This window comes from Mixophyes fleayi, chromosome 11 (genome assembly GCF_038048845.1).
Source record: "Mixophyes fleayi isolate aMixFle1 chromosome 11, aMixFle1.hap1, whole genome shotgun sequence".
NCBI lineage: Eukaryota > Metazoa > Chordata > Amphibia > Anura > Limnodynastidae > Mixophyes > Mixophyes fleayi.
The window spans coordinates 56,364,107-56,389,103 of NC_134412.1; the positions used below are offsets into that span (position 1 = coordinate 56,364,107).

Consider the following 24,997-nt stretch of genomic DNA (forward strand, 5'->3'; position numbering starts at 1 on the left):
GGTGGTTCAATTTCACCTCCAACTCCTGGGAAAGCAGAATCATTATCGGGGATACATCATCTCCTGAAGTCCCAACCCAGGCTACTTTTTACCACCAACCTTTCTGGAGACAAAACAGTGTTTTGCTCTACGTGAAACCATTGAAGACTTGATCTTAGAGACAGCTGTTCCAGTCCCAGAAGAGCAGAAGGGTTAGGATTTTTACTCAAATCTCTTCAGAAGCCGGACTGATCCTTTCGACCCATACTGAACCTGAAAATCGTAAACATCCAGCTTTGGTTTGACAGGTTCAAGATGGAGTCCTTGATGTCAGTCGTCAACAGCTTGGAACAGAATGAGTTCATGATGTCCATGGACATCAGACGCGTATTTGCATGTTCCAATCTGGGATGGACACCAGTGCCATGCAGTCCCATCGTTTTCAATTTCGGGATCTACCTTTCGGCCCTACGACAGTGCCAGGGACACCTCTTGTCCTATTCCTCAAAAGCCTTGCATAGGGCATCCACCCCAAGGTACCTTAATTAGTTATCAGTCAAAAGATCATTTATTAAAGACCTCACTATTAAATTGGCCTTTTTGTTGGAGATCACTTCCAGAAGAGAGCTACACACATTTTGTTATCAAACTCCACTGTTTTTAGAAGATTGTGATTGATTCTTCATTCATATACAGATTTTCTTTCTAAAGTGTTGGCCAATTTTAGCAAATTACATTCTTCTTTATCCCATTCCAAGGAAAATATAATGGGAAAAAAAACGTTTAATGCATTTATTGCCAGGTGGATTGAGCTGGCAATTATGGAAGCATATAAAGTGCTGAAGAAAGAAAATTCTACTAGGATTAATTAATTCTCTTTCTACCAGAACAGTTGTCCCTTCTTGACCCAAAGGAAGGTAGGGCCTCTATCTAGCACAAAGCTGCGACCAGAATCCTCATTTTTATGCGTTTACAGAATTGATGTATAGTATACTCAAGACCTGTTGTTGTGGCATTAAGTTCTATAAGCCATAGTTCTTCCCTAGCTATCCTCTTGCTGCACAGTGAATGTAATAGAAATTGAGCGTTACTATACTTATTTTCCAGGTAATTCCTAGGACAGCATCTTATATTTCCATCCTAAAATATTTTTTAAGCAGTACTTTTTTGTTCAGACTTGTTATTGAGTATGGGTGTTGTTTGCTATGTATGTACAGGGTTAGGACTGTATTTCCTATTGGTTAAGCACTATCCTGAAGTAGTCTTGTAAAAAGAATTAAGTCTAATTCTCAGTTTTTAAAATTACTTTTGTATCGTGCTTGACAGGCTCCCGGTACATCAACCTCCTAAAGGTTCTTAACCTGTGGGCCTGCACCAGGCTTCAGACTGTTACTTTTTATGGTACTACAGAACTCACACAGATCTTTAAAATATAATACTCAACTCTGACTCTAATTCTCAAATTTGTATCTCAATTTTAGCAGGTATAAAATGGTAAGAGATTTTGGATCACACCAGTTAAAGAAAGCAAGGTGGAGTAGGACAGAATAAAATTCATGCAAAAGATGGAATTTTAGGACAAAGTAAACAGGAGTGGAACCTCACTTCAACAAATGAAACAAATACTTTTAGTTATCAAGCCAATTTTGCTACATCTCTCCCCCTTCTCTCAGGTAACTTCAGACTGGGATTTGCAGAAGGGAACAGGATGTACAGAAGGCCATACAGGAACTTCTGCAGCAGCGCCCATAGCTGCAGGAATGATTGCTCTGATGCTGCAGGTCCGACCTTGTCTGACCTGGCGGGATGTTCAGCACATAATCGTATTCGCAGCCACAAAGGTACAGTACAGAAATGAATATTTGTTGTCTCAAATTTTTTCTTACAAATTTTCTCTTGTTTTTTTTTTTTTTTCCTTGTTTTACTTTACTGACTTAGAGTCCTCGTGGGCGCAGGCTCACCATTTGGTTGCACAGATTGGGAACTGACTGATGAGTGGAATTGGTAGCCATCCCCTTTCCACAAAATGTAACGTGCTATTGAGAGAGGGAGAAAAGATACAGAGATCACAATCTCCATTCCACCATATAGAAAAATGCATTTAAATAATAAAATTTGGCACAAAATATATAATTTAGTTTTATGTATATAAAACAGATACCTGTATTAAAATTCTTGAGCAATATTGAAAAGAAGAATGGGCAAAAATTGTAGTGTCTAGATAAGCAAAGCCGGTAGAGACTTATCCAAATGAACTCAGAGCTGTAGTTGGTCATCATTTATTTATATGGTGCCACAGATTCTGTAGCACCTCAGGGGCACACAGAGGATTTTTCAGGGGGGGGGTTTCCTCCACCCCCGGGAAAAAAACAAACCCTAGAGACCTGCCGCGCAAGCGCGGCAGCTCCGTTTCGGCTGCACGGTAGTATACAGCAGCCGCGGCGCTGTCAAAGAAGCATCCGCAGCGGTGCTGTATACAATACAATACAGCACGGCCGTGGCTGCTGTATACTACAGTGCCGATATGCAGGGCACTGTTTTAGCGCGGAGGGGGGACTTTCTGGAGACCCAGAAACCCCCCCCCCTGCGTGCGCCACTGCACCTGACACAATCATACAACATAGACATACATAAGAACAGTAAGCATAACAATGGCTACAGAGGAGAATAATAATAAATGCATGGATGCAATTAACAGAACAAATTTCATGACATACACAAACAACATAGGTATGGGTGTATTTACTGTCTGTTTTTGATTTGTAATTGTAAAAAATTCTTAAAGCATTTTTGTTTGACATCACAAAGTATTTGTAGTGATCTGTGTTAAGAATTCCAGAATAAATACATTTTCATTCCATTATGTAAGAAAATAAAATGTGAACAATGCCAAAGGGGCTGAAAACTTTTAATAGCCACTGTATGCCTCTTATTATTTGTATATAATATCTTACTTGCATATCATCGTGTCTCTATATTTCTATTTTTAATTCTCATCTCAATCTTTCCATATCTCTGCAGTATGAAGACCATCAAGCAGCCTGGGAAACCAATGGAGCTGGGTTTAGTCATAGTCATCAGCATGGTTTTGGCCTCTTGAATGCCTGGCGTCTTACTAATGCTGCTAAGGTGATACTGAGAATATGTTGGACCAATCCCCTGCACTGTGACCGTTTTCCTTCCACTCTAGTGTAATAGAGTTACTGGCTCGTATCCACTGTTCAGCAAGCACTACATGATTGTCATTTCAACTTCTTTCTTTTTCTTCTTCTTTACCATATTCTACATCATTAGACATCAAGTTATTGTCCCAAATTTGTTATCCCTTTTTTTTTTTTTTTTTACCCTTGCTTTTATCAAAGGCAAAATAATGTAATGTATAACCCAGACAGCCAGTCTCTACTACCTTAGTAGTCTAGGCAGTAGGTCTCTAGATCTTTGGCTCAGCCGAGACAGGCTCTCCATCCCCATTGTTAAGTTGATAATGGCTTCCTACAGGACAGTAAAGTTATTTTTATTTTTTTTTCCCCCATTTGCAGGTATGGGAGTCTGTTCCGTATTTAGCTTCCTATGTTAGTCCAGTGTTTAAAGAGAACAAGAACATCCCTCTAGTTACCAACATGCTGGAACTAAGCTGGAATGGTGAGTCTAGAACAATGAGACTTTGCTGATCTATGAAATTACTGAGCATGCATGTTCTTGTGAGTTACCCATCTGCTCTGCATGTCCCTGTGAGTTACCCGTCCGCTCTGCGCGTCCATAGTGAGTTACCCGTCCGCTCTGCGCGTCCACAGTGAGTTACCCGTCTGTTCTGCTTTTTCTGTTCATTACTTTTTTTTGCTGGTTTGTTTATATTCTAATTTAAATTTACGGCTTCCGTCATCTACATTTCTCACCTTCGGTAATGACAATGTATAATAGTTCAATTTATATGCAAGCCGTTCCATAAATCAAAATTATTTCTTCACTATAAGGTCATTCTGTGTTTTTTGTTATTTTGCTTTTGAATTTGGCGCTGGCCAATTCTCTGGTTGAGTTCTCTTTAACTACCCAAAATAAATATTCTAATCTTGTGTAATTTATAGTGAACTATCATGTGACATCCTGTAGCTGAGATACTATAAGATAAGTAGTCAGTGTGTAACACATGCCACTGATCACAGATGAAATATAACACAGACAGCAATTAAGTGCAGGATAATTGTATATCTGTAGCTGAAGCGGAACATGAACTGTCAATGTTGAATTGTATGTACATATGTTGGGAAATTAGGTGTGTTTTTGAAGACTGAGAATACATTTTTAAACAATCTATTTTATATACATGTGTTCACTGTAGGGTAAAATGTTTGGACATTACTTGTTGCAAAATATAATCTGTCCTGTAACTCTTTTATGTTTTACACATTTCACACTCTAGGGGGAACTATTGACTTGCAGTTAATTTTTAACATTCCCCCATTTATTTGAACTGATCTGCACAAACTTACTACCTCAGGTTTAGTTTTAAGAGTAAGATCATTTATAGTGCCTGAGATGTCACATGTTCATAAATATACAACTAATCCTCTTATGTAACACATTATGATGCTTTTACATCAGAAAGCTATTAATTGCCCTGTTTAACGGAGAATCACATTTGTATATACTAAACCTGTTTAATGAAAGTGTTGGACTGCAAATTAATGTGAAGTTAGACAACACAAATCTTGTCACTCTGCTTCTGAATATTTTATTTGACAGAGAAACTCTTAAGTCTGGTTACTTAATCTATAGCTGTATTATGTGTAACTAAAGAACTTACAACAGCTTGTTCTAAGACGCTGTAGATATAGCCCTTTCTTCATGTACCGTAATAATCTCCAGAAATGTTCAAATTATGCACAGGTTTTCAGAGGCTTTAAATGAACAAGGAAAGTACTAATAAAATTAACGAAAATTATACGTTTTTTACAAGGAAGTAAAATGCACTGGACTATGCTCTAAAGTCCAGAAGTGGAAACAAAGTCACCGCAGTAAAGATTATGATTACAAATTCAAGCAAGTTACCCATAAAGCTGTCTATTTGTAGCAAACTAATATGCAGGCCTTATTCAGGAGAACAGTAGGTCTAGAATTAGCGATTGCTTCAGAAGATGGCCACTCATCTAGGGCTTCTGAATTTACTAAATTCAGGGGCAAACTTAGCCTGATCAAAAGCAAACCAATTGAGAAGTCCCTGAAGTGGAATAAACAAAAATGCTACAAAAACAATAATAAGGCAGAGAGATTCCTAGACAACAAATTAAGAGGCGTAATTAGGCTTCATCACATAGGACACACATCCCATCAAAGCAGCATTCACACATTATTACAATTCAGTACTGTAAAATAATTTAATGGGTCTTTCCTTATTGGAAACAGGACGCCCTCAAAATCCCAGGATATTCAACTCCTTAAAAACCATAGACTAGGCAGGGGAACAATTTTATATTCCTTACTAGTTGTACTCCCAATTGAGACCCTATGAACCCAGAATTACTGAGATTCAGATGTTCCTAAATACATAACGAATAACAATGTTCTCCATCTTTCATCTATTTTTTTTTTTTTTTTTTTTTTTTTTTTTACACCTGGCCAAATCATTAGTCATTTTCATGCCTGGACATATAAAGGGCTGACTTGTATACAACACCTAACCCTATTTAAATAGGCTTTACTTATACATTGAGTTATGCTCTCAAATAACATCCTTGGGACCAGACCATTTTTTTGAACAATATCCATTTTATAGTTTCATTACAACCCAAATCAGGCTTCCCAGCCCTCTCAAGAAACCCTGTGTGTCGTCTGGTCCACAAGAAAACATTTCAAATCTTAGTAATATATACTGCAATTGAACCAAGACATCAGAGTGGGAAAGGATCCAGGAAACGGAGAGGAAATGTCCAATTCGTAAGAATATTAAAGAAAATTCCTAGAAACTATTGTGCCATTGGTGACTCCTTTAGATATATCCCAACCCCCCCCCCCCCCCCTCTGCCCACCCTCTGTACTGCAGGAATTGAGGTCATATAGGGACATTTAAACACATTTGGTGGCACTGCCCTCTTATTCCGAACCTCTGGATAAAGGTACACACTTTCCCCCCAAGTCTTCTGAACACTGCTATTAATTTATTCTTGGTGCTTATTGCTAACTAGACATTCCTAACCTTAATAAACACAGCAGCGAATTAGCTTGTAGAAGCTAGAATGGCCATAACCTGAAAATGGAAATAGCCCACATTATCATCAGTTCTAGAATAAAGTAACGAAATCTGGTTCATAGCCCAAATGGGAGAAAAAAAACACTGCATTGGTGCACCAGAATCCCACACCCAGGGAACCCCAGCTGATAATCATAGATGGTCGGTACTTATCTTGTTAATATTTTAGTATGTACCCCATTTTTTTCTTCTGTGTACACCCCCTATGCCTTCCTCCATCATTGTCCTATGCCCATTTGTATTGATTGTTTTTCTAAAATTACCCTTGTTGTTAGTCACCGATTATAGATCCAATTTCAGTTAAAAAATACAATCGAGGTGTAATATCCAACTTCTAGCCTGTTATAAAAGCAGTAATATTTTTTTTTATTTTTTTTTAAAGGAGAAAAAAACATTTAATTGTGGTTTTCTGCTTTTATGATTTGGCTTGTACATACCTTTCCGCCTCCCTGCAACATTTACTATTGTTGTTGTTGTTGTTGTTGTTGTGGTGTGTGGTTTTTTTTTTTTATATTTCAGGGAAATGAATAGAAATATCTTTTCCTCATATAAAGACATATGTTTTAGTAACCACAAGATGGCAAGTATCAGCCACCATACCATAAAAAGTGGTTGTGTCTCTTTAAATGTGTTTTTAATGGGGTGCTTGCTAGCACAAGTGGTTGAGTCATTGTTGCTATTGCTTTACAGAACACCTATTAAAGCCCTTCCATCTGATCTCTGTGGACGGTGCTTTTAGTAACTCACATTTCCTATGAGTCCATTAGAACAACTGTCTGTCAACTTTATTATTAAGTAACTAATCTAAGCATACAAGATATTTACGATCTGTTGGAGTCGTAATTGGATTTTGCCATTATCTCAACCAAGTGTAAAGCTGCAAAGCTCCTACAATACTCCCAAGTCATCCCCTATTAAGGATTTCCTTTAAGTGTTGCTAGATATGCATTTGTGTTTTCTCTGCAATGTATGCCTGTAACGTAACTCAGTAGCGTTGGGTCAGAAAAATGCTGTATTGTGGAATGACTGCATTTATTTTTGATGTACGAATACACTTATTAATTCCTGCTTCATGGTCATTTAAGCATATGTCTGTAATGGTCATTAATAGGTGGAATAATGTAGTACTGTGAGGTTTCAGATCTTCTGTCCAATTACAGAGTAACCCTTGTGCAGAGATGTTCTGCAAATATGTCAGTGTTTTAGTAGAATAACAGCCCCTCTTGCTGAATAAAACTTCAATAGTTACTGCTTGATGAATATACAAAGTCTGTGATTTGATTAGAATAAGCTGACAGTTGGGGGCAATGTTCTGTTGCGGATTATGGGAATTATTTTTATTTGCATTGGCCAAATAAGCAGTTTGGGAGCCTGAGTTAGAAATTAGTGCTCTGGACAGAGTAAGGATACGTTTTATATCCAATATTCATTAAAAACAAAAACAACCTCACTGATAAGCTTTATTTCCTGTATAATAGGTTGCCCATGTTTAGTACAAATGTAAACATAAAACAGACAGGTCTACATGGCTGGACATCTGGTTATGATACAATGAGCTATAGTCACTCATAGTTCTCAGTAATGAGACAGCCAGAAGCTGGACTCAGGGAGTTGAGTCTGAGTGGGAGGAGATCAGATATACTCTATACTACTATTTGTCAATAGGAGGTGAGGGAAAAGCAAGTGGAAGGGAGGGTTTATAGAAACTTATCAAGGGGATTGGACAAAGGTGTGAAGGCAGCGTAGGGACTAATAAAGGCACAGGAAATATAGACAGCATAGGGACTAATAAAGGCACAGGAAATAGAGACAGCGTAGGGACTAATAAAGGAACAAGGTGTGAGAGAATGTAGGCAGCAATAAAAGTATAGAAGTGATGGCAAATCAGTGGTGGGGGATTTAATGAAGATATGAGGTGTGAAGATATAACAGTGGCTTAATAAAGAAACTGGAGAGTGACATTAAGAGACGAGAGGATAAAACAATAGAAACTCTTTTTCGGTTTCTTCTGGCACAGTCAGTTCAGTAACATATAACCACTACTGTGACATAAAACAAAACTTTGGAAATGTGTAACCCTCTAGTAAATATGTCGTCTTTGTGCCTTCATTTCAAATAACTCCTAAACTCTATTGGATCATTTCATGCTTTGTATGTTTTTTTTGTTTTGTGTTTTCTTGGGGTTTTTTTATTATTCCAATTCGGATTTGGTTCAGGGTTGTGTCAAATGCAATTTTGAGAGTACATGAATTGGCAGGAAACTGTGGATTATGTACATTTCTAATATATGGAAATAATATTCTCTAAGGCACTAGGCCACAAAATACAGTACAATATAATAGCAACGTAATTGCTGCTGTCCTCTATTTCCTTCCCTCTGCAAAACCAATGAGTAAAAATTTGGCTCCAATCAATGGTGTCGTATTTTACAGGTGAAATGGTTGTTTAGGTTCGCATACACAAACTTTTGCTTTCAGGTTTCTAATTAGGCAGGTATATGCTGCTCCTATTGTTTAGTTAAAGGAATTCAATACCTGAAACTAAAAAATACTATGTACTGCTTGTGGGGACTACTTGGTAAAATTGTAGTAATTGCCCCCTCTGGTGGGTGTTTTCTCTTACTGCGGCTATTGTGCAGAAACCAGCACAGGTATTTGCAGATTGTGATTTGCTATCTCAGTGTCTATACATGTCTCAGATAATACAATTTAAGCCATGTATATATTTGTTTTTGGGTTTTTTACTTAGGGGGAAAGGCAGGTGACTCTGTTTTGTCAGAAAATGTTGACAATCTTGATGTTGATGACTTTCCATGCAGATGAGAATGCAGTTTGAAACCATATACCAGTGGATTCCAAACATTCTCCGTTCAAGGCACCCTTAGGGTCTCCATAATTTTTTCAGGGCATCCCTAAGCCAAAATATTTACCAAGTAGTCCCCTGCCTTGCATAACCATCGGCCCTAGCCACGGTACCCCTGTAAGATCGCCTGAGGGAGCCTCGGGGCACAGTTTGGGAACCACTGCTAAATACTATTGAAACTCAACCACAATGGCCATACAGTTCTTCATAGCAGGAAATCAATGTGTGATCATATTCCACTCAGCAGCCGAAGTTCTAGTTTCCAGTAAAAACTTTGAAAATCATTTGTAAGAAATCAGACATTCAGATTATAGAGAGAAATAGGTCAAACAAAGGTAGCACTAGCTTCAGATCTTTTATGCCATTATAGCCACCTCTGGTGCTGCATTTCACTAAAGAAATTGTTGCAAATGATGTGTTTCTTATAGAATAAGAGCTGGTGGGAGATGAGATATTGTGGAGCAGCGTCAGATGAGAAGACCTATAAAAGCTCACATTCCTGTCCCAGTCTGTATTACGTGGAAGAGATGTCTGGAATAAATTAGATATATCACACTTAATGCCAGACTATTTTCTTTATCAAATAGAACATGTGAGATTTCCATCACATGCCCTGTTACATTTGCTTAGTCATTTCAAAACAATGTTCCAATTTGTCTGATACATATTATAAGATACTTCTTTATCATCATCATCATTTATATAGCGCCAACATATTCCGTAGCGCTTTACAATTGGGGACAAACATAGTAAACTAATAAACAAACTGGGTAAAACGGACAAAGAGGTGAGAAGGCCCTGCTCGCAAGCTTACAATCTATGGGACAATGGGAGTTTGACACATGAGGCTAAGGCTAAGTCTACATTTTGCATTTCGGTCCAGCCAGACTGCAAAGGTAAAAGTGACTCATAAGCTAAATGATCCTGTCACACAACAGTGTTGGTCGGGGGGTAGTTGCCTTGTGTGAAATTGGGGTGGTAATAGGGTACTGTAGTGAGGTTAAGAGGGTGTTTGAGGAATATTATAAGCTTGTCTGAAGAGGTGGGTTTTCAGAGAACACTTGAAAGCTTGTAGACCAGAGGAGAGTCTTATTGTGCGAGGGAGAGAGTTCCATAGAGTGGGTGCAGCCTGGAAAAAGTCCTGTAACCGGGAATGGGAGGATGTAATGAGGGTGGATGAGAGACGCAGATCTTGTGGTGAACGGAGTTGCCGAGTTGGGAGATATTTTGAGACAAGAGAGGAGATGTATGTTGGTGCAGCTTTGTTGATGGTCTTTATCATCATTACACTTAACATTGTCTTATTTATGGTGTAAGTTGCTTCTTTGTTTAGAGTCCTCAAATTAATATCCTTACATTTATTGACATTCTAGCTCAGCTGCTATTTTGCTGTGCAATCTGCTAAATTGTGTCTGCCCTCTTGTAAAGATGCCACCCATTCTATGGACTCTGTAGAATTTTGTGTCATTCGAAAAAACATAGACTATTCTAGTAGTACCAGCTTGTATGTTATTTATGTTTGCCCCTTGACAGAACATTGTGGAACCCCACTTAATAGATCAAAAATCAGTTCTCGGGACACAAAAAGCCTTGCCTTAGAGAACATTGTCGTTCGTGACGGTTTGATTATATAAGCCATTTTGTGTTTCAATGATTGCCTAAGTAAAAAAAGAAGTTGACACAACCTTAATATTGTGCTAGTATCTTGCTACAAATTAATGCATCATTACTATTTTCTATTTTTAACAACTAAAAAAAAACATTTTGAATCTAACACAGAACTGTGATTTTACTAAACACCCCAAGATGTAGGTTGAATTATTACATAGACTATACCTCACCTCACTAAATTACACAGTGTCCTTACAAAATAGAAATTACATTGGTGTAATTACAATGAAATGGGAGATATTATGCATATTTTCGGGAATTGCCCTAGTTCAACCTCTAGGTAGGGAGGTCTTTAGCTTGGCGAGCAAGGTCCTAAATACAACTGGAACTCCCTCCCCAGAGGTTGTACTCCACATCTTTTCCCCCCCACTATATACGCGGATTGGGCCACATTTTCCTTGCGACAAGAGCAGCAATTGATGTTTAGAAAAAAAAAAAGAGGAGCCTGATGCTCAATTGGACGCACATGTATTTTTTTACAAGAGTAAAGGGAAAACTGTCTTGGCTAGCTAATGGAAACAAAGTGCTGACTGTGAAGATACCAAGTTTATCTAGCCCAATGCTACCCACTTCACACTGGCTGGCCACCCACGGGTGCCTTACTATGCCAGGGAAGTCTTCCCAGTACCTTCTAGGGTTCTCAGTCACTCAGGCAAATGCAGTTAGAGAATAAAGCAATACATTTATTGTGACAAAAACAGTAGATTATTATATACACACAGTAAATAAATGCCAGGCAGGTTTACCACATTATCTGTCCCTTACCCCACTAGCTTAAAGAGTTAGTCACCTGGCTGTCTGGTCTTGACGACCCATGGATCTGCCAATGTATTTCACTGGTAGAGAATGGCAACTCTAAAACCAGCCACCCTGCAGCTTCCAGTCCCAGAATGAATATATTCTCCCTCCCTGGAGTGGCTCCTTATAGCTAGGGTCTAATTTCTACAGTGTTTCCCCTACCCTGGACAAAATCCTGTGTCTATCCTTCTTAACCATTGGTGGTTCCTGTTCCAGGGCGTTGGAGGGGGAGTGGGAGTGGAGATGAGCTGTACTTCCACAGAAGGTCCCCTGCTGGGCTCTAGACAAAATGTCTGAACTAGTCATGTTGAGAACAATGGATACTAATTGGCATTCCCTCTCACCTGTATCCTGCAACTTGATTCCTACCCATAACACTTCTGGCTTCACTTTAAGGACAATGAATAACAACCTCGCTGCCACATCATCAATATACGATACACAATATACATATTTACAATAAGCTACAATGTCCTCTTATCCACATGTAATTAGACACTGCAGTTGGGCTGGGGAACAAAAGCAAGGGCTATAAAAATTACATTCTGTAATCCACATTTTGTGAGAAACGAGGGACAGGATGGTTAGGGTGATATTAATACCTTGTTTCACCACACTGACTACCAGTGCTACATGATCAATTGCATGTGTCCTATTTATATTTTATTATTTTTATTTTTAAAATGCAAAAAAAACATTTTTTTTCCTTTTTAAGGTAATGGCCATCTGTGGTCACTTAAGAGCGTCGCTGAAACATACAATTTGATAGTGCCTCCTACACTTTTGCATATTGGGCAGCTTAGTGGTTAGCACTTCTGCCTTACAGCACTGGGGTCATGAGTTCAATTCCCAACCATGGCCTTATCTGAGTGGAGTTTGTATATTCTCCCCGTGTTTGCATGGGTTTCCTCCGGGTGCTCCGGTTTCCTCCCACACTCCAAAAACATACTATTAGGTTAATTGGCTGCTAACAAATTGACCCTAGTCTGTGTCTCTGTGTATGTTAGGGAATTTAGACTGTAAGCCCCAATGGGGCAGGGACTGATATGAGTGAGTTCTCTGTACAGCGTTGTGGAATTAGTGGCGCTATATAAATAAATGGTGATGATGATGATTGTATATTTTTTACTTCAGCCAACTCTCTATCTTGGTATGCTACAGATCAGGCCTACTCAGTTGGATGTCCATGGGCTGCTTTCCCTGTCAGCCTTCATATGCTCTATTGTATGACATCATGTTTTAATGGTATTCAGCCTGCAACCAAGTAGTCATAATATTAATGTGACCCTATTCATGTAAATACTTTGAATTGTCAATAGATTTAATGCAGCAAGCCTCTTAAGGCACAGCGTCAAATGATTTATACAGGTATGTGACCTGTTATCCAGTATCCTATTGTTCAGAATGCTCCAAAATCTGGCTATTAAATGCATGCAACCCTGATTATCCCTGCTGATACGCCCCCACAGCAAGTAGTACCTGAGTGGCAGTGTTTATTGAGTTAGGTTACATTGAGCCACACACAGTCCCTGAAACTTTCCAGATTATCAGCTCACTGAGTATGCAGATGGTGGACACTGAGTAATTAAAACTGTGCTACAAAATGATAACTAGAATCTGATTGGTTGCTATATCTCCCCTTTTTCAAACCCGCAGTTTAGTAAATATACCCCTGACAGTTGAATGTGGGGTAGCTATTGGAAAGAATGCATAAGCCCTGCTTTAAAATGTGATTAGATTTGTTTGTACCTTCTATCTTTCATAAATAAAGGCAGCCTATTCACAAGAATCCCGGAGATATTGGTTAGTAGCTTTGTGACTAATTAATACATATTACGAATACTAATGAGGCACTGGATCTAGTTATAGCCTCCACTCTGATGAATGCAAATGGCTGCTTCAGTATGTGTAAGTGAAAGATACACATTAAAGCATTGGAAACTGGGTAATTGAGATCTAGGCAAAATCTACATTAAAAATAGGAACATAAGAATAATTGGTAATTACTGTGATAAAGAAATGTACTTTTGTTGGCATAAAAAGACATGTCCATATTAAAACAAGTGATTTACATTTACACTAACCTTCAACGATGGGCCATGAAGCCTGTTTAGAAAAGCATAGCACTTGTAAGTACTGCCTGACCACCTGGAGTAGTGCGGGGCAATGTGAAATAGCTGCCCTCCAACCTTCAGGGGGCCGCACAAAGGAAGGAGGGGAGAGCATAATGCAGTCTCTTCATGTATGATGTGTGACCTCCCTGCACTGTGCAGTGAGGTCACATGACGTGGAAGTCGGCTGCCCCGTCCTATAAGATTAGGAACAGCCAGCTGGGAGGCTGCAGCCGAAGGCCTGTTGGGCCAACTGTTGCCCATTTGCTGACCTAGATGATTGGCTTGTCCAGGTTGCTGTTGGAACTGGACACTATTTGTTGCTGGCTTTGAGTGGTCTAATATTTTGGGAACACATTCTTTTTCACCACACGTCATGCACTATGCACTCTGTGTACATCCCATTACTTTACTGACGTCTGTGTTATTTTACAAACTTTTTATGAGCAAGATTTGATTTCAGGCGATGTGCTGCGTAGTGCCTCCAGAATAATCATGAAGGCGATGCAGCACTGCAGATTTTTCCTCCCACCTTGTCGAGGTGCGCCTGAAAATCTGCAATGTTGGGGTATTATTAATGTACTATAATAGAAAGTACCTCGGCGCTAAAACGTATAGTGTGTTTATTGGTACACAACAGAAAAACGTGGTCTAGCCAGACCCATAAAACAAATGTTATTCAGAGAAATACATATGATCACATAGTGAACGGAGTCACAATAGTCGCCATAGAAATAAATGGCATAAGTGTCAATAATGTCAATGACCAGTGTAAACAGCCGGATAGTGCTGTAGGATTTCCAGTTCTGGAAGGAAATCCTCCCTTAGGTGCAGATAAATCCTATAATAGATGCAGGTGTAGTAAGCAGTTTGTGTTCCCACAATCAATAGATAATGTCCGTTTTGGCAACCAGCTCAATCGGCTGGATTCACGTGTGTAAGGCGGCTGTGGACTTACTATTGCGATGAAGCGATCAGCTCCTGATGTTTCCTGTTGATACAGAGAAGTCCTCTCCGGTTTGTAGTTGAACAGTGAAATGCTGATAAACTGGAGTCCTTCAGTGCGTGCATACGCAGAGCATCGCTGGCGTCCCAGCTGTTTGTTGTGGATGTACACTCAGACAGTGTAGTGCAGTGCTGCAAATCCACGAAAGTGCTCAGTGTGGTATTTAGGTATTTAGCGGGCAGGGATCTCAGTTCTGGTGTGAGACCAATAATTGCCAAAAGTTCGGCTGGTCACAGTGGTAATAAGTACAATTATCCAACACGTTTCCCCCGCACTGGGCGGGCTTCATCAGGGAATGTAGTAGTGTTAAAGTGGTGTTCTTTAAATAGTTGTTTGGCGCCAAGCTGATCCAATCAAATAAAAGGCTTTTTTAATTGATAGTGTCCGTAGGTAATCAATTGGACTTTAAACACATACTTGTAGTTTGTATATCGGTGTGCACTTCCGTTGATTTGCTGAAGTTGTTCATACATTCTAGTCTTCGGGAACAAACTATATATAGCGCTGTGTAATTTTATTAGAGATAAAAGAGTTAATAGTACTTAAAGTCCAATTGATTACCTACGGATACTATCAATTAAAAAAGCCTTTTATTTGGTTGGATCAGCCTGGCGCCAAACAACTATTTAAAGAACACCACGCTATGGCGACTATTGTGACTCCGTTCACTATGTGATCATATGTATTTCTCTGAATATCATTTGTTTTATGGGTCTGGCTAGACCACATTTTTCTTTTGTGTACCAATAAACACACTATACATTTTATGTTTTAGCGCCGAGGTACTTTCTATTATATCCTATTTTGTCTAGGGTTCCCTATTTCCCTCTGACTGCTTACATTCCACATCTGTGTTGCCCTATAATTTTCTATCTATTATTAATGTACTGCCAGAAATTTGCACAATCTTTCATCGCAGTGATGTCTGGTGACCCATCACTTTCAATTGAATCGCCCTTATATGTTTCTCTTAGCTATGTAGTATTTACATTTTTTGGGGAATCATTCTCTTCATTTATTTTCAAGACTATGGCCATATTCTAGCTAAGTGGAGCTTTTTCAATATTTGTGTAATGGATAATTGTCATGCTCCCACTGAAATCTAGGATTGTGAATAAGCAGAGAACATGTTCTCTACACAAACATAAAAAGGTACACTCTAATGTTTATCCCACCATGGTGCAGAAGAGTGATATTTCTTACTGCTGTGAGAAATCCAAATAGTACATAATGCTTACGCCACTATACCTGATGTTCGCTCTTATTATACTGAAAGACTACTTAAGTCAACATCAGGCAGCAGTGAAGGAGGAAAGGAAAAAGTTAAGTGGTTCCAAACAGGATATATCTTTCATCCCAAACTCTAAAGTAAACTAGAGTGGTTGGGATGAGAACAGAGTTAGAAGCTAGGAAAAAATAAGGTTGCTAGGGAAATAATTTAGATTGTGTTATGGTAGACTGTTGCCACCAATCAAGTTTTCATGTAATAAAGACTATATTGAAAGCGTAAACATTTGCTTACATCCTGTTTTACAAAAATGACTTGCAAAATTCTACAATCGGAAGTCAGATTATAGTAAATTTGATCCTTTTGTTTTTGTTTTGTTTTTTTCATTCTTTTAAAAAAACAACAAACAAAAAAAACCTATTTAAAGAAGACACAGCATGAAACAAAAATTTAACACAATAAACAATGAAATATAAAAATTTAATTTTATCCTTTTAAGCGCTTAGCAGTAGTGACAGCATTGCTCACGGACAGGTATTTTCTCGCAATAAAAGATCATTCAAATTCAATTCCATTGTATATCATTCTCATTTGTTTTGGGCAGAGTTTTAAGCTGACAGCATTAACAGACAGCACTATATATGAAATATACTAGCAGAGAGAGCCCAGCTCCCCTATATGGAATTGTCATTGAAAGCGAGTAAAAGTAATAAAAAGACATTTGTTGTGTGCATGTTCTTCCTGTTCTGTATGCCTGCATGTCTGAGTGACATAGAGCATATTTAAGGACAAAAGAATGTATTACTGTGAATTCATTCCTTTAACCCAGGTTAATTTATTCAGAAATGTAGTGGTTAGTATTACTTAGAAATATTGTATATTTTTTTTATCTTAATTCATCCCTTTGAATTAAAATACACAGATTTTTGTGGGTACTAATTTACACAAATGTTACATTTTATTGAAAAATTCTCTCTAAAAGTAATCAATTACTTGAAAATTTGTTAGTGGAAATTTCAACTTCAACTAAGCATATAAAGTTCACTATATAACCAAATACCTGATTGTGTTCACTTAATATTGAATTCACTGTTTACTTATTTTACCTTGATTTAGTGTGCTCATTAGAAAGATTGACATGGAAATAGTGGATATTTTGTACATGGAGACGCTCGTTCACATTCTTTTCAGTGGTGTGTTGCCCTGTTTTCTATAATGAGGTGTACCGCTAAATCTGTATACCGTTGTCTCATACTAAAGAGATGCTGCTAGCCTTCACAAATACATATGAGAAAGCTTCTTGGGACCTTATAACAAAACACATTTCACCTCATTCTCACTGCATCTAATGAAAGCCACTGCAGAGAACTAATCATAGAGGTCAGTAACTTGCAGTTTTCTAGATAGGGTGCAAATCCAACCTTTAAATCCAGCCATGGGAGAAATGTTCACTAAATGTTTGCTAATATTACAAATATTTGAGTTTTAGTGGCAAATTAGCCCTCAGACAGCATATGACAAACTTTTGTTTCATTTAATTGAAAACATAACATGTACTCCCTGAACTGAGGTTTGTCCTCATGAAGTTATCAATGTGGACGAATTGAGAATATTATGCCAGAATGGGGAAGTTGAAGATGAAGTAAAATATATTGCATATGAAATATTTCATTGCTATCTAAAATAGCTTAACACTTATAATGCACATGGTAAAGTACGTTTGATGAAGTGACACTTGTAAGAACACATTTCTTTATCACACATCCCCTTTCATGTTACAGAAACAGCGCATTCTAAAAGCCAAATTGTACAGACAAGGATTTCCATTTGTTAGAGAGATGGTGAGCTGGGAATGTATGTTTTACACATTACATAAATCGGAGTGTGGTTATACATCACTTCCATCTGATTTATGTAATGAACGCTGACGTGTATAGGACGGCTTCCAAGCGCACTGTAAATCTGGATCCTGCACGTTAACCTGTTGCTTCCCGGTGCAGGCTCCTTTCTGCTGTACAATCCCTTGCTGCTGATTTGAATTGTTGTGCAACTGGCACTTTCACCTCCTCTGGGCATCTGCCAAGCTACGTTCAGGATTTCTCTCTCTCTGTCCTTTTTAGGCAATGTTTACTGCTTCTGACTTGGCCAGCAAATATGTGAGAAGAGGAGAAAAGAAGCAGTGTGATGGGAGGGGTGGAGTAGGATGGAGGTGAACAGTATAATGGGCTGTGTGAGAGGAGGAGAGGAAATATTTGGTAATGGGGTTAGGATTTAGATGGTGCAGGTGAAAGGGGATAAAGAGAACGGTACCTACACTTAGAAGTGCCCTTTCTGACACTACATATTCCAGGCCATCTTAAAACTCCTTTAACCTCTTCCAAAGTCTATTCTCCAACCCATGTTGTATGTTTTGTAACCCCATCACCTCCAAAGTGGTCATAATGACTCAACATGAGATGATACAGCAGAAACTGTAAAATACCTGGTCTACAGAGCTTATATACCATGCTCACATCATCGGCACATGGATCCCTTGGTATACACACTGTTTACTATCATTCTCACTCTTCCTTCACACATCTGTCAGACACTGGGGTCTGGTTCTGGACCAGAGCTGGGAAGTCATCCTCCCCAGGTCAGCTCCTTATATGGTCATTTTCAATGGAGAGGGAATCTGCTGAAGGCAATAAGGATAATCTTGCTAATTGTTTCTGTGGATAGAGACAGGCCATGTTTTCCATCCTACCAGGTTCAGTTCCTGGCTGACATCTTCTCCCTATCCTGCCTGTTACCCGAGTTTAATGACCTCATTCTACATCTCTCTCTACTTTGTCTGTACTGTGTCCTCGTCCCACTATCCTTAAGTGTTATTTGATAAAGGTTACAGTTGTGATCAGTTCTAGCAGTGCTGCATTTATCTATCTTCCTTTCATCTGTAATGAATTTTCTGCTTTTCCATTGCTAGTGACCTCTGCTGACCTGCTGCTCTCAGGGATGAGAACCTTGGAGCATGTAGCTGTGACAGTGACTATCACACACCCACGCCGTGGAAACTTGCAAATACAGCTATTTTGTCCGAGTGGAATGTCATCCCTCATTGGAGCCACACGGAAAATTGACAGGTGTGTCATCCTCGTAATTGGCGTTGCTAGTTATTTGGGCAGTATGGTGCATTGCTGAACACGTGTAATCGCTATTTCTTTTATAATGATCAATCACAAGTGTCTATGTAACCTTTCACTGAAATCACCGTTTCCAGGTTTTGGAATAGTGGAGTAAAGGGGTGAATGTTTATTGCCGCTGTATATAACTGCTATTGTCCTCATTTTTAGTGACCCAAGTGGTTTCTCTGACTGGACATTCTCCACAGTTCGCTGCTGGGGAGAGAATGCAGAAGGGATGTACAGACTTCTGATCAGTGACATGGGTAAGCTTCCAATAGTGTGGTGTGTCACAATTATACCATGTATATAGAAACCATTACAATATAAAACTGCACATACACAAAAAGTGATGTATATAGGACATGTTGGGTTGTTTACAGCACACATAACCTTTCTGTCACATGTAGTAATATAATAGTATATTATGGTTCTGTGCACATGGGAGATTTTCATCTGCTTGTTCCTATTTTAGTAGATGGAAGATACATTGCAAACTAGTGATCATTCTATGTCAGTGAAAGCATATCCTGTATACATGGCCCATACATCTAGTCGTCTTTACATAGCACAGGATGGACATATCCATCATCTTGTGTTGCGTAAGGAATGCTGCATGCATGGGCTGTGATTAATGATCACTAGTGTCTCTTCCACGTCTAGCGGAGAAGAACTTGGTGTGTGGGTTTAAAAGCTCCTGTACTGGGCTTGTAGCATTGGGTAATCTTCTGTCAACTTCTCAATCCCCATGGTTTTTTCTCAAACAGGAGACGAGTCTCTCAAAACAGGGGTTTTTCATTCCTGGCAGCTAACACTCTATGGTTCTTCTTGGACATCTGAGGATGTTGCTGAAAGAAGAAGGTAAATAGAGGGAAGTGAAAGAAAGTGTAATAATTGCGTTGAATTTATGAAAGATGCTAAATTATATATGGTGCTTTAAACATCCATAAGTCTCCATATGTGTAGTCAGCACATAGATCTCAAAACCCTGCATTTCTGGGAGTACATAGAACATGTTGTACTGATTATAGTTAGAGTATACTGAAACATGATTTTCTGTCTCTGTCCCAACTTTTTCTGTACAAATGAAGACTCTCTTTTTTTCATGCATTCTAGGCACAGTTGAGATCTGTGTTAAAGCTTCTAATATATTGATTCCATACATAGCGGCGTGTGTGGATGTATCTTTAGTGCATTGTCCGGACATGCATCTTAAGAGGTGTAACACACGTCTGGGTGCATTCTGTTTTACCATCTATGTATACATACCCATCCTTTGTTTCTTTTTCTTAGTCTGGTGGAAATTTCACAGAGTGGGCAATTTCTGAACGATAACTTCTCCCTTCCTTGTCCCCCTGGCCTGGAAATCTCTGAGCAGGATAACTATCTTATCACCAATAACACCCTGCGGGTAAGAGTCTGTTTCTCTACAATGCGGATGTAGATATACAACCTACTGCCATATACTAACATAAACTCCTGTTAACTGTACAAATGGTAGCACATTGGATTACATGAGATTGGAGTTAAACTCTTAAGGCAAATTATATTGTTTGCTATTAAAGCCATGTTACATCACTTATCAAGAGTGCTGCTGAACTTGCATATATTTCCGGAAAAAAAATAATTATGGATTACTGTATAAACACTTCCTTTTCCAAATTGTAGTCTATATTTATTTAAATATATCACATTTGATTAATAGGCATTGACATTATGATAAGAAACATAACCCTAAATGCTGATTAAAAACCTGATCTCCCTCTTAGCTTCGTTCTCTTCTTTATTTTTAACCTTTTTTTTGTTCAACATTTTCTGTATCCTTTATTGACTCCCTTTTTCTATCTGATTTCATTTCCCAGACCCTCATGCTCCTTGGCTGTTTTGCTGTATTCTGGTCCCTGTATTACACTGTGGAGCTGTACCTATCTCGGATTTCCAGTAGTAAAGATCTGGACCTAAGCTGTGAAGGATCCCCTTGTATCTGGACCCGCCGCCGAGGAAGTCCCAGCCCCCGCCAGCTAGAAGCAGGCAGTGAGATAGAATCGTTGCCTCTCTGCGGGTTAAAGGACACCGTTTTAGAGGATGACGAAGAGGAGGAAGAGCTCTCTACACTGCACAGGCATCAAATTAGAGAACAAAACATGAATCCGACAGGACACAGGCAAAATGTGGCCACTGATTTTCAGCTGCACATGGACAGAATAAGACTCGATACGCGTGATCTTGATACAAACTTTAGTGACTTAAAGGAAGATGGATAAAAGTAGAAATGATCTATGGAGCAGGAAGAAAGCAAAGGATACAGGATGGAAACTTAGTTTCTGATACAGTCTGCACTTAAGAGTATTTAAATTTATGTTTTCTGCCTTACTTTGTGGGTGGTATCACACTGGCGCTCTTCACTTTACATTTAATCGCAGAGTGTAAGTGCTCCAAATTAAAATAACTTCTTTACGTGAAATGGAGAAGTCAAATGAGCAGTTTAATCTCAAGCATTTTCGTTTTGTTTTTTCTTTTAACTCTTTGGACACTTTTGGGCCAGTGTCCAAAACACTGAATAACACGGATCGCTATTTGAAATCCGTTATATCTGAGCAGAACCTGTCACCCAGGGTGTTTCAAGCGCTCATTATAGGCTGTGAGCTGTAAAAGCCCTGCTCTTTACCAGCTGAATTATATATATATATTAGGCCTGAGCACTGGGGATGCTGGAAAAGCGTCTGTGAGACACCACCACTTGTCTTGTTAAATAATGAGCTTATTACATAAAGTGACTCCCAGAGTGTAAAGTACATGCTAAGATTTCCCATTAGTCTCATGCTGGGTGACGTGATGACTGTAAGCGATGAGGCCAGGCGCAGGCTGCACTGGGCTCCTATGTAGTATACGGTGATCTCCTGACTGCGGACACTGTCAGTCTCCAAGTATTGAGTATATATATATATATAATTGGGCTTTTATGATTTCACTGTAATACGGGTGACCCTTTTTAAGCAGTTTAAAAGGAAAAAAAACCTCAAAACTACTCTTATTTTTTAGGATTTTTCTTTAATACGGGTGATCATTTTCACATGGTTTCAAAGGACACTTAACCTCAAAAACACTTTTTATATGAAAGAAAATCTTTTTACAAACTTATCCTGTAGTGTATATTTTATGGGAAAAAAAACCTGATTTCATAAATGAATCCTAAATACCAATTATAGACTTCACTGCCTCATTAATGTCACATGTTTCTACAAGTAGCCCCTACTTATAGTTTTGTGGGGGGACAATAAGCTACCAGCGGTGTCACTGGCCCCCTGTAATTTGATGCAGCAAGAAGTTGAGCAGAGATAACAATCGGCTGAGTAACGTATGCTTTACATTATAACTGGTATTTCACATTACTGTTCCTTTATTCAGATCGCTGCTGAGTGGAGCCCAATTGATCATGCCAAAGGGAAATGCAGAATTGTATGAAAGATCAAAAAGCAGAAGTGTTTTGTGTTTTTTGGGTTTTTTTTTTTGTTAGATTTTTCCATTTTATGTTTTTGTTTAAGTTCGCAAAAGCACCTCAACTAAGGTTGTCTGTGTCGCAGAGTGACACTATGGACATGCTGACAAAACGTGTCATTAAAATGTAATAACCTGTTTATAAAATGTGACACAGTAGGGATTTTAGCCATTAATCTTGGTTTTCTCACAGTCCATCTCCAACAATCCTTGCACCAGTACAGCTTTATATGTCAGTGACCATCACCCTCTTAGATTAGTGAAGTGGCTGGATGGGGTTTTGACACTGTGGTTGAAGGAGACACCTATACTAAAATACATTACAGGGTGGAACCACCGTCCCCACCACATAATCCATTACATGAGCATCTAATTATACTGTAAATCCCAATATTTGCAAAAAATCTGTCCTCTATTATCATACCTTCACACATGACCTGTACAGTTGTCTGCCCAATTTTCAGATCATTCTTTTATTGCAATAACCTGGACTGAGTTACACAATTGATATATAAAGAAACCGCTTTACAATCTTTAATTCAGTCAAGATTACTGCATATTAGAATGTATGGGTAAATAGGAACAGGTAATTGTGTACCAGGTGAAACGGTTCATGTATGTTATGATGTCCTAATAATTCCATTTAAATTATTTAATACTACCATGCTCTTGCTGCAATGAGTAATGTTGTTGTTACCCAAAGTACAGGATGCTCCCATGCTGTGTAAATGTTGCCACATTGGGACAGAAAGTAAGGTATTTACAATTGTATGTGTGGTTTCTGACTGTCCTGCAAGCTTTCTTTTTTTTTTTAACCAGTGCTGCTGGGGAATGGAGTTTTGGGAAATGTCACCCTACAGTTTCTCTGTAGAGCTGTTTTTTTTTACCCTGCTGGCTGAGATATATTGTGGGATAATTGAGTTTTGTCCCTTAAAATACTTTCCCATGAAAATTGCAGATCCAAGATGTAAAGAATATGATCAGTATTTTCTTGCAGGATTGTTAGCTCTCATTCAGTAATACAATGATAGAATAAATTCATAGACCAGTGTTTGAAGCTCCACACCCTACCTAATGCTCCCTTCACTGGAGGCGCTGGATCTTCTCCATGTAGCCGTTTTTCCCGGGGCACTGTCCTACGTCTTAGCCCCAACTGAAAGCAGGGATATATAAAGCTACAGAGCGGGTGTGACCTCAGACCAAAATAGAGATTGAAGCTTCTTACTGGTCTTGCTCACACTCCCTGTCTGCAGCCATTTTAAAGTGGTGAACAAAAAGATCTTATATTACAGAAACTGAGAGGCCCCAGGAATAAGTGTTTTGGTATACGGTTCCAGGGACTCCACTAAAAAGCCGGTAAATAAGTGTATTGAGTAAATTGGAAGACTGCTTAAAGTAACTAGGTTAGGTGAACCTCTTAGAGTAACTCAAATTGAAGGCATAGCCTTTTAAATTTAACTCAAAATAAGTTATTTACTTATTAACCTTTTGAACACTTGGGAAACATTTACATGCATGGGGTAATTGGTGAACATTTTATAGGGGGTACTTGGGTAATAAATTGTGGAGAAACATCGATCTAGACCATCTGCTTTAGTACGACACCCAGAGACATACTGTATTTCCATTCACTGTGATCCTGTCTGACATAAGTAAAGGGTTACAGAACATTTAAGTATTTTATCAGGATGGAGAAACTGCAAAGTTTACAAGATACACAAAGAAATCATGAAACATAATCTGCTCTCTTGGCTGTACACCGTGAAGTTAATTTATTTAATACTTTTTCTTTTAAATATGACTGGGAGAGGGAATGGTGTGTGTTTTAATGAAGATGGATATCTTGATGTAAATTATATTTTAAGAGCAATAAAAGGTTTTACACGGATAAATGTCTTAATTCTTTCTAACGAGGTGAGAGGTGATAGTGTATGGTACAATATTACATTATCCTATCCAAACTTTTGTGTTTTATGGTTTTACAGCAGAAACCGTCAGATACATTTCTGCTGCTGACTTACCCTGAGACCTTCACTGACAATATCCCTAGACATTTATATACTTGTTCCAGCTTTATACAAATGCTCAGCTAATAGAAAAATGATGTTGGTCATTTTAAGGTCACAAAACACCACCGGTGTAATCACACAAAGAAAGCGGCTGTCATCTGTTTGTTATGGGTTATTCCCTACATTTTATACAGGTGGGGAGCACTCACACCAAGATATCCGAATCATATGATTCATTTTAAAGTCACAAAAGCACCAAATGGCATTATTGTTGTGCAGTAAAGTGTCCAGTGAATTGCCGTAAGGCAGTAACCTTTTCTTATAGAACACAAAATCTCATGTCTAACCAGTGGTAGCAGTGGGGGTGTATACAGTGGTATGCCATACCGCCAATTCACTATCAAATTCCATTCACTTACAGTTTCCA

The 24,997-nt window shown here is 38.7% G+C and overlaps 1 protein-coding gene across 1 annotated transcript in view; it reads left to right on the plus strand.

The window, feature by feature from the left end:
- Positions 1 to 24,453, plus strand: part of PCSK7 (proprotein convertase subtilisin/kexin type 7) — a 36,586-nt gene extending 12,133 nt beyond the window's left edge. The window contains exons 10-17 of the mRNA XM_075190094.1: positions 1,653 to 1,820; positions 3,001 to 3,108; positions 3,519 to 3,621; positions 18,868 to 19,024; positions 19,235 to 19,329; positions 19,831 to 19,924; positions 20,357 to 20,474; positions 20,926 to 24,453. Coding sequence (XP_075046195.1) covers positions 1,653 to 1,820; positions 3,001 to 3,108; positions 3,519 to 3,621; positions 18,868 to 19,024; positions 19,235 to 19,329; positions 19,831 to 19,924; positions 20,357 to 20,474; positions 20,926 to 21,327 — 1,245 coding nt within the window. The 3' untranslated portion in view covers positions 21,328 to 24,453. The remainder of the gene's footprint in view (positions 1 to 1,652; positions 1,821 to 3,000; positions 3,109 to 3,518; positions 3,622 to 18,867; positions 19,025 to 19,234; positions 19,330 to 19,830; positions 19,925 to 20,356; positions 20,475 to 20,925) is intronic.
- The last annotated feature ends 544 nt before the right edge of the window (positions 24,454 to 24,997 follow it).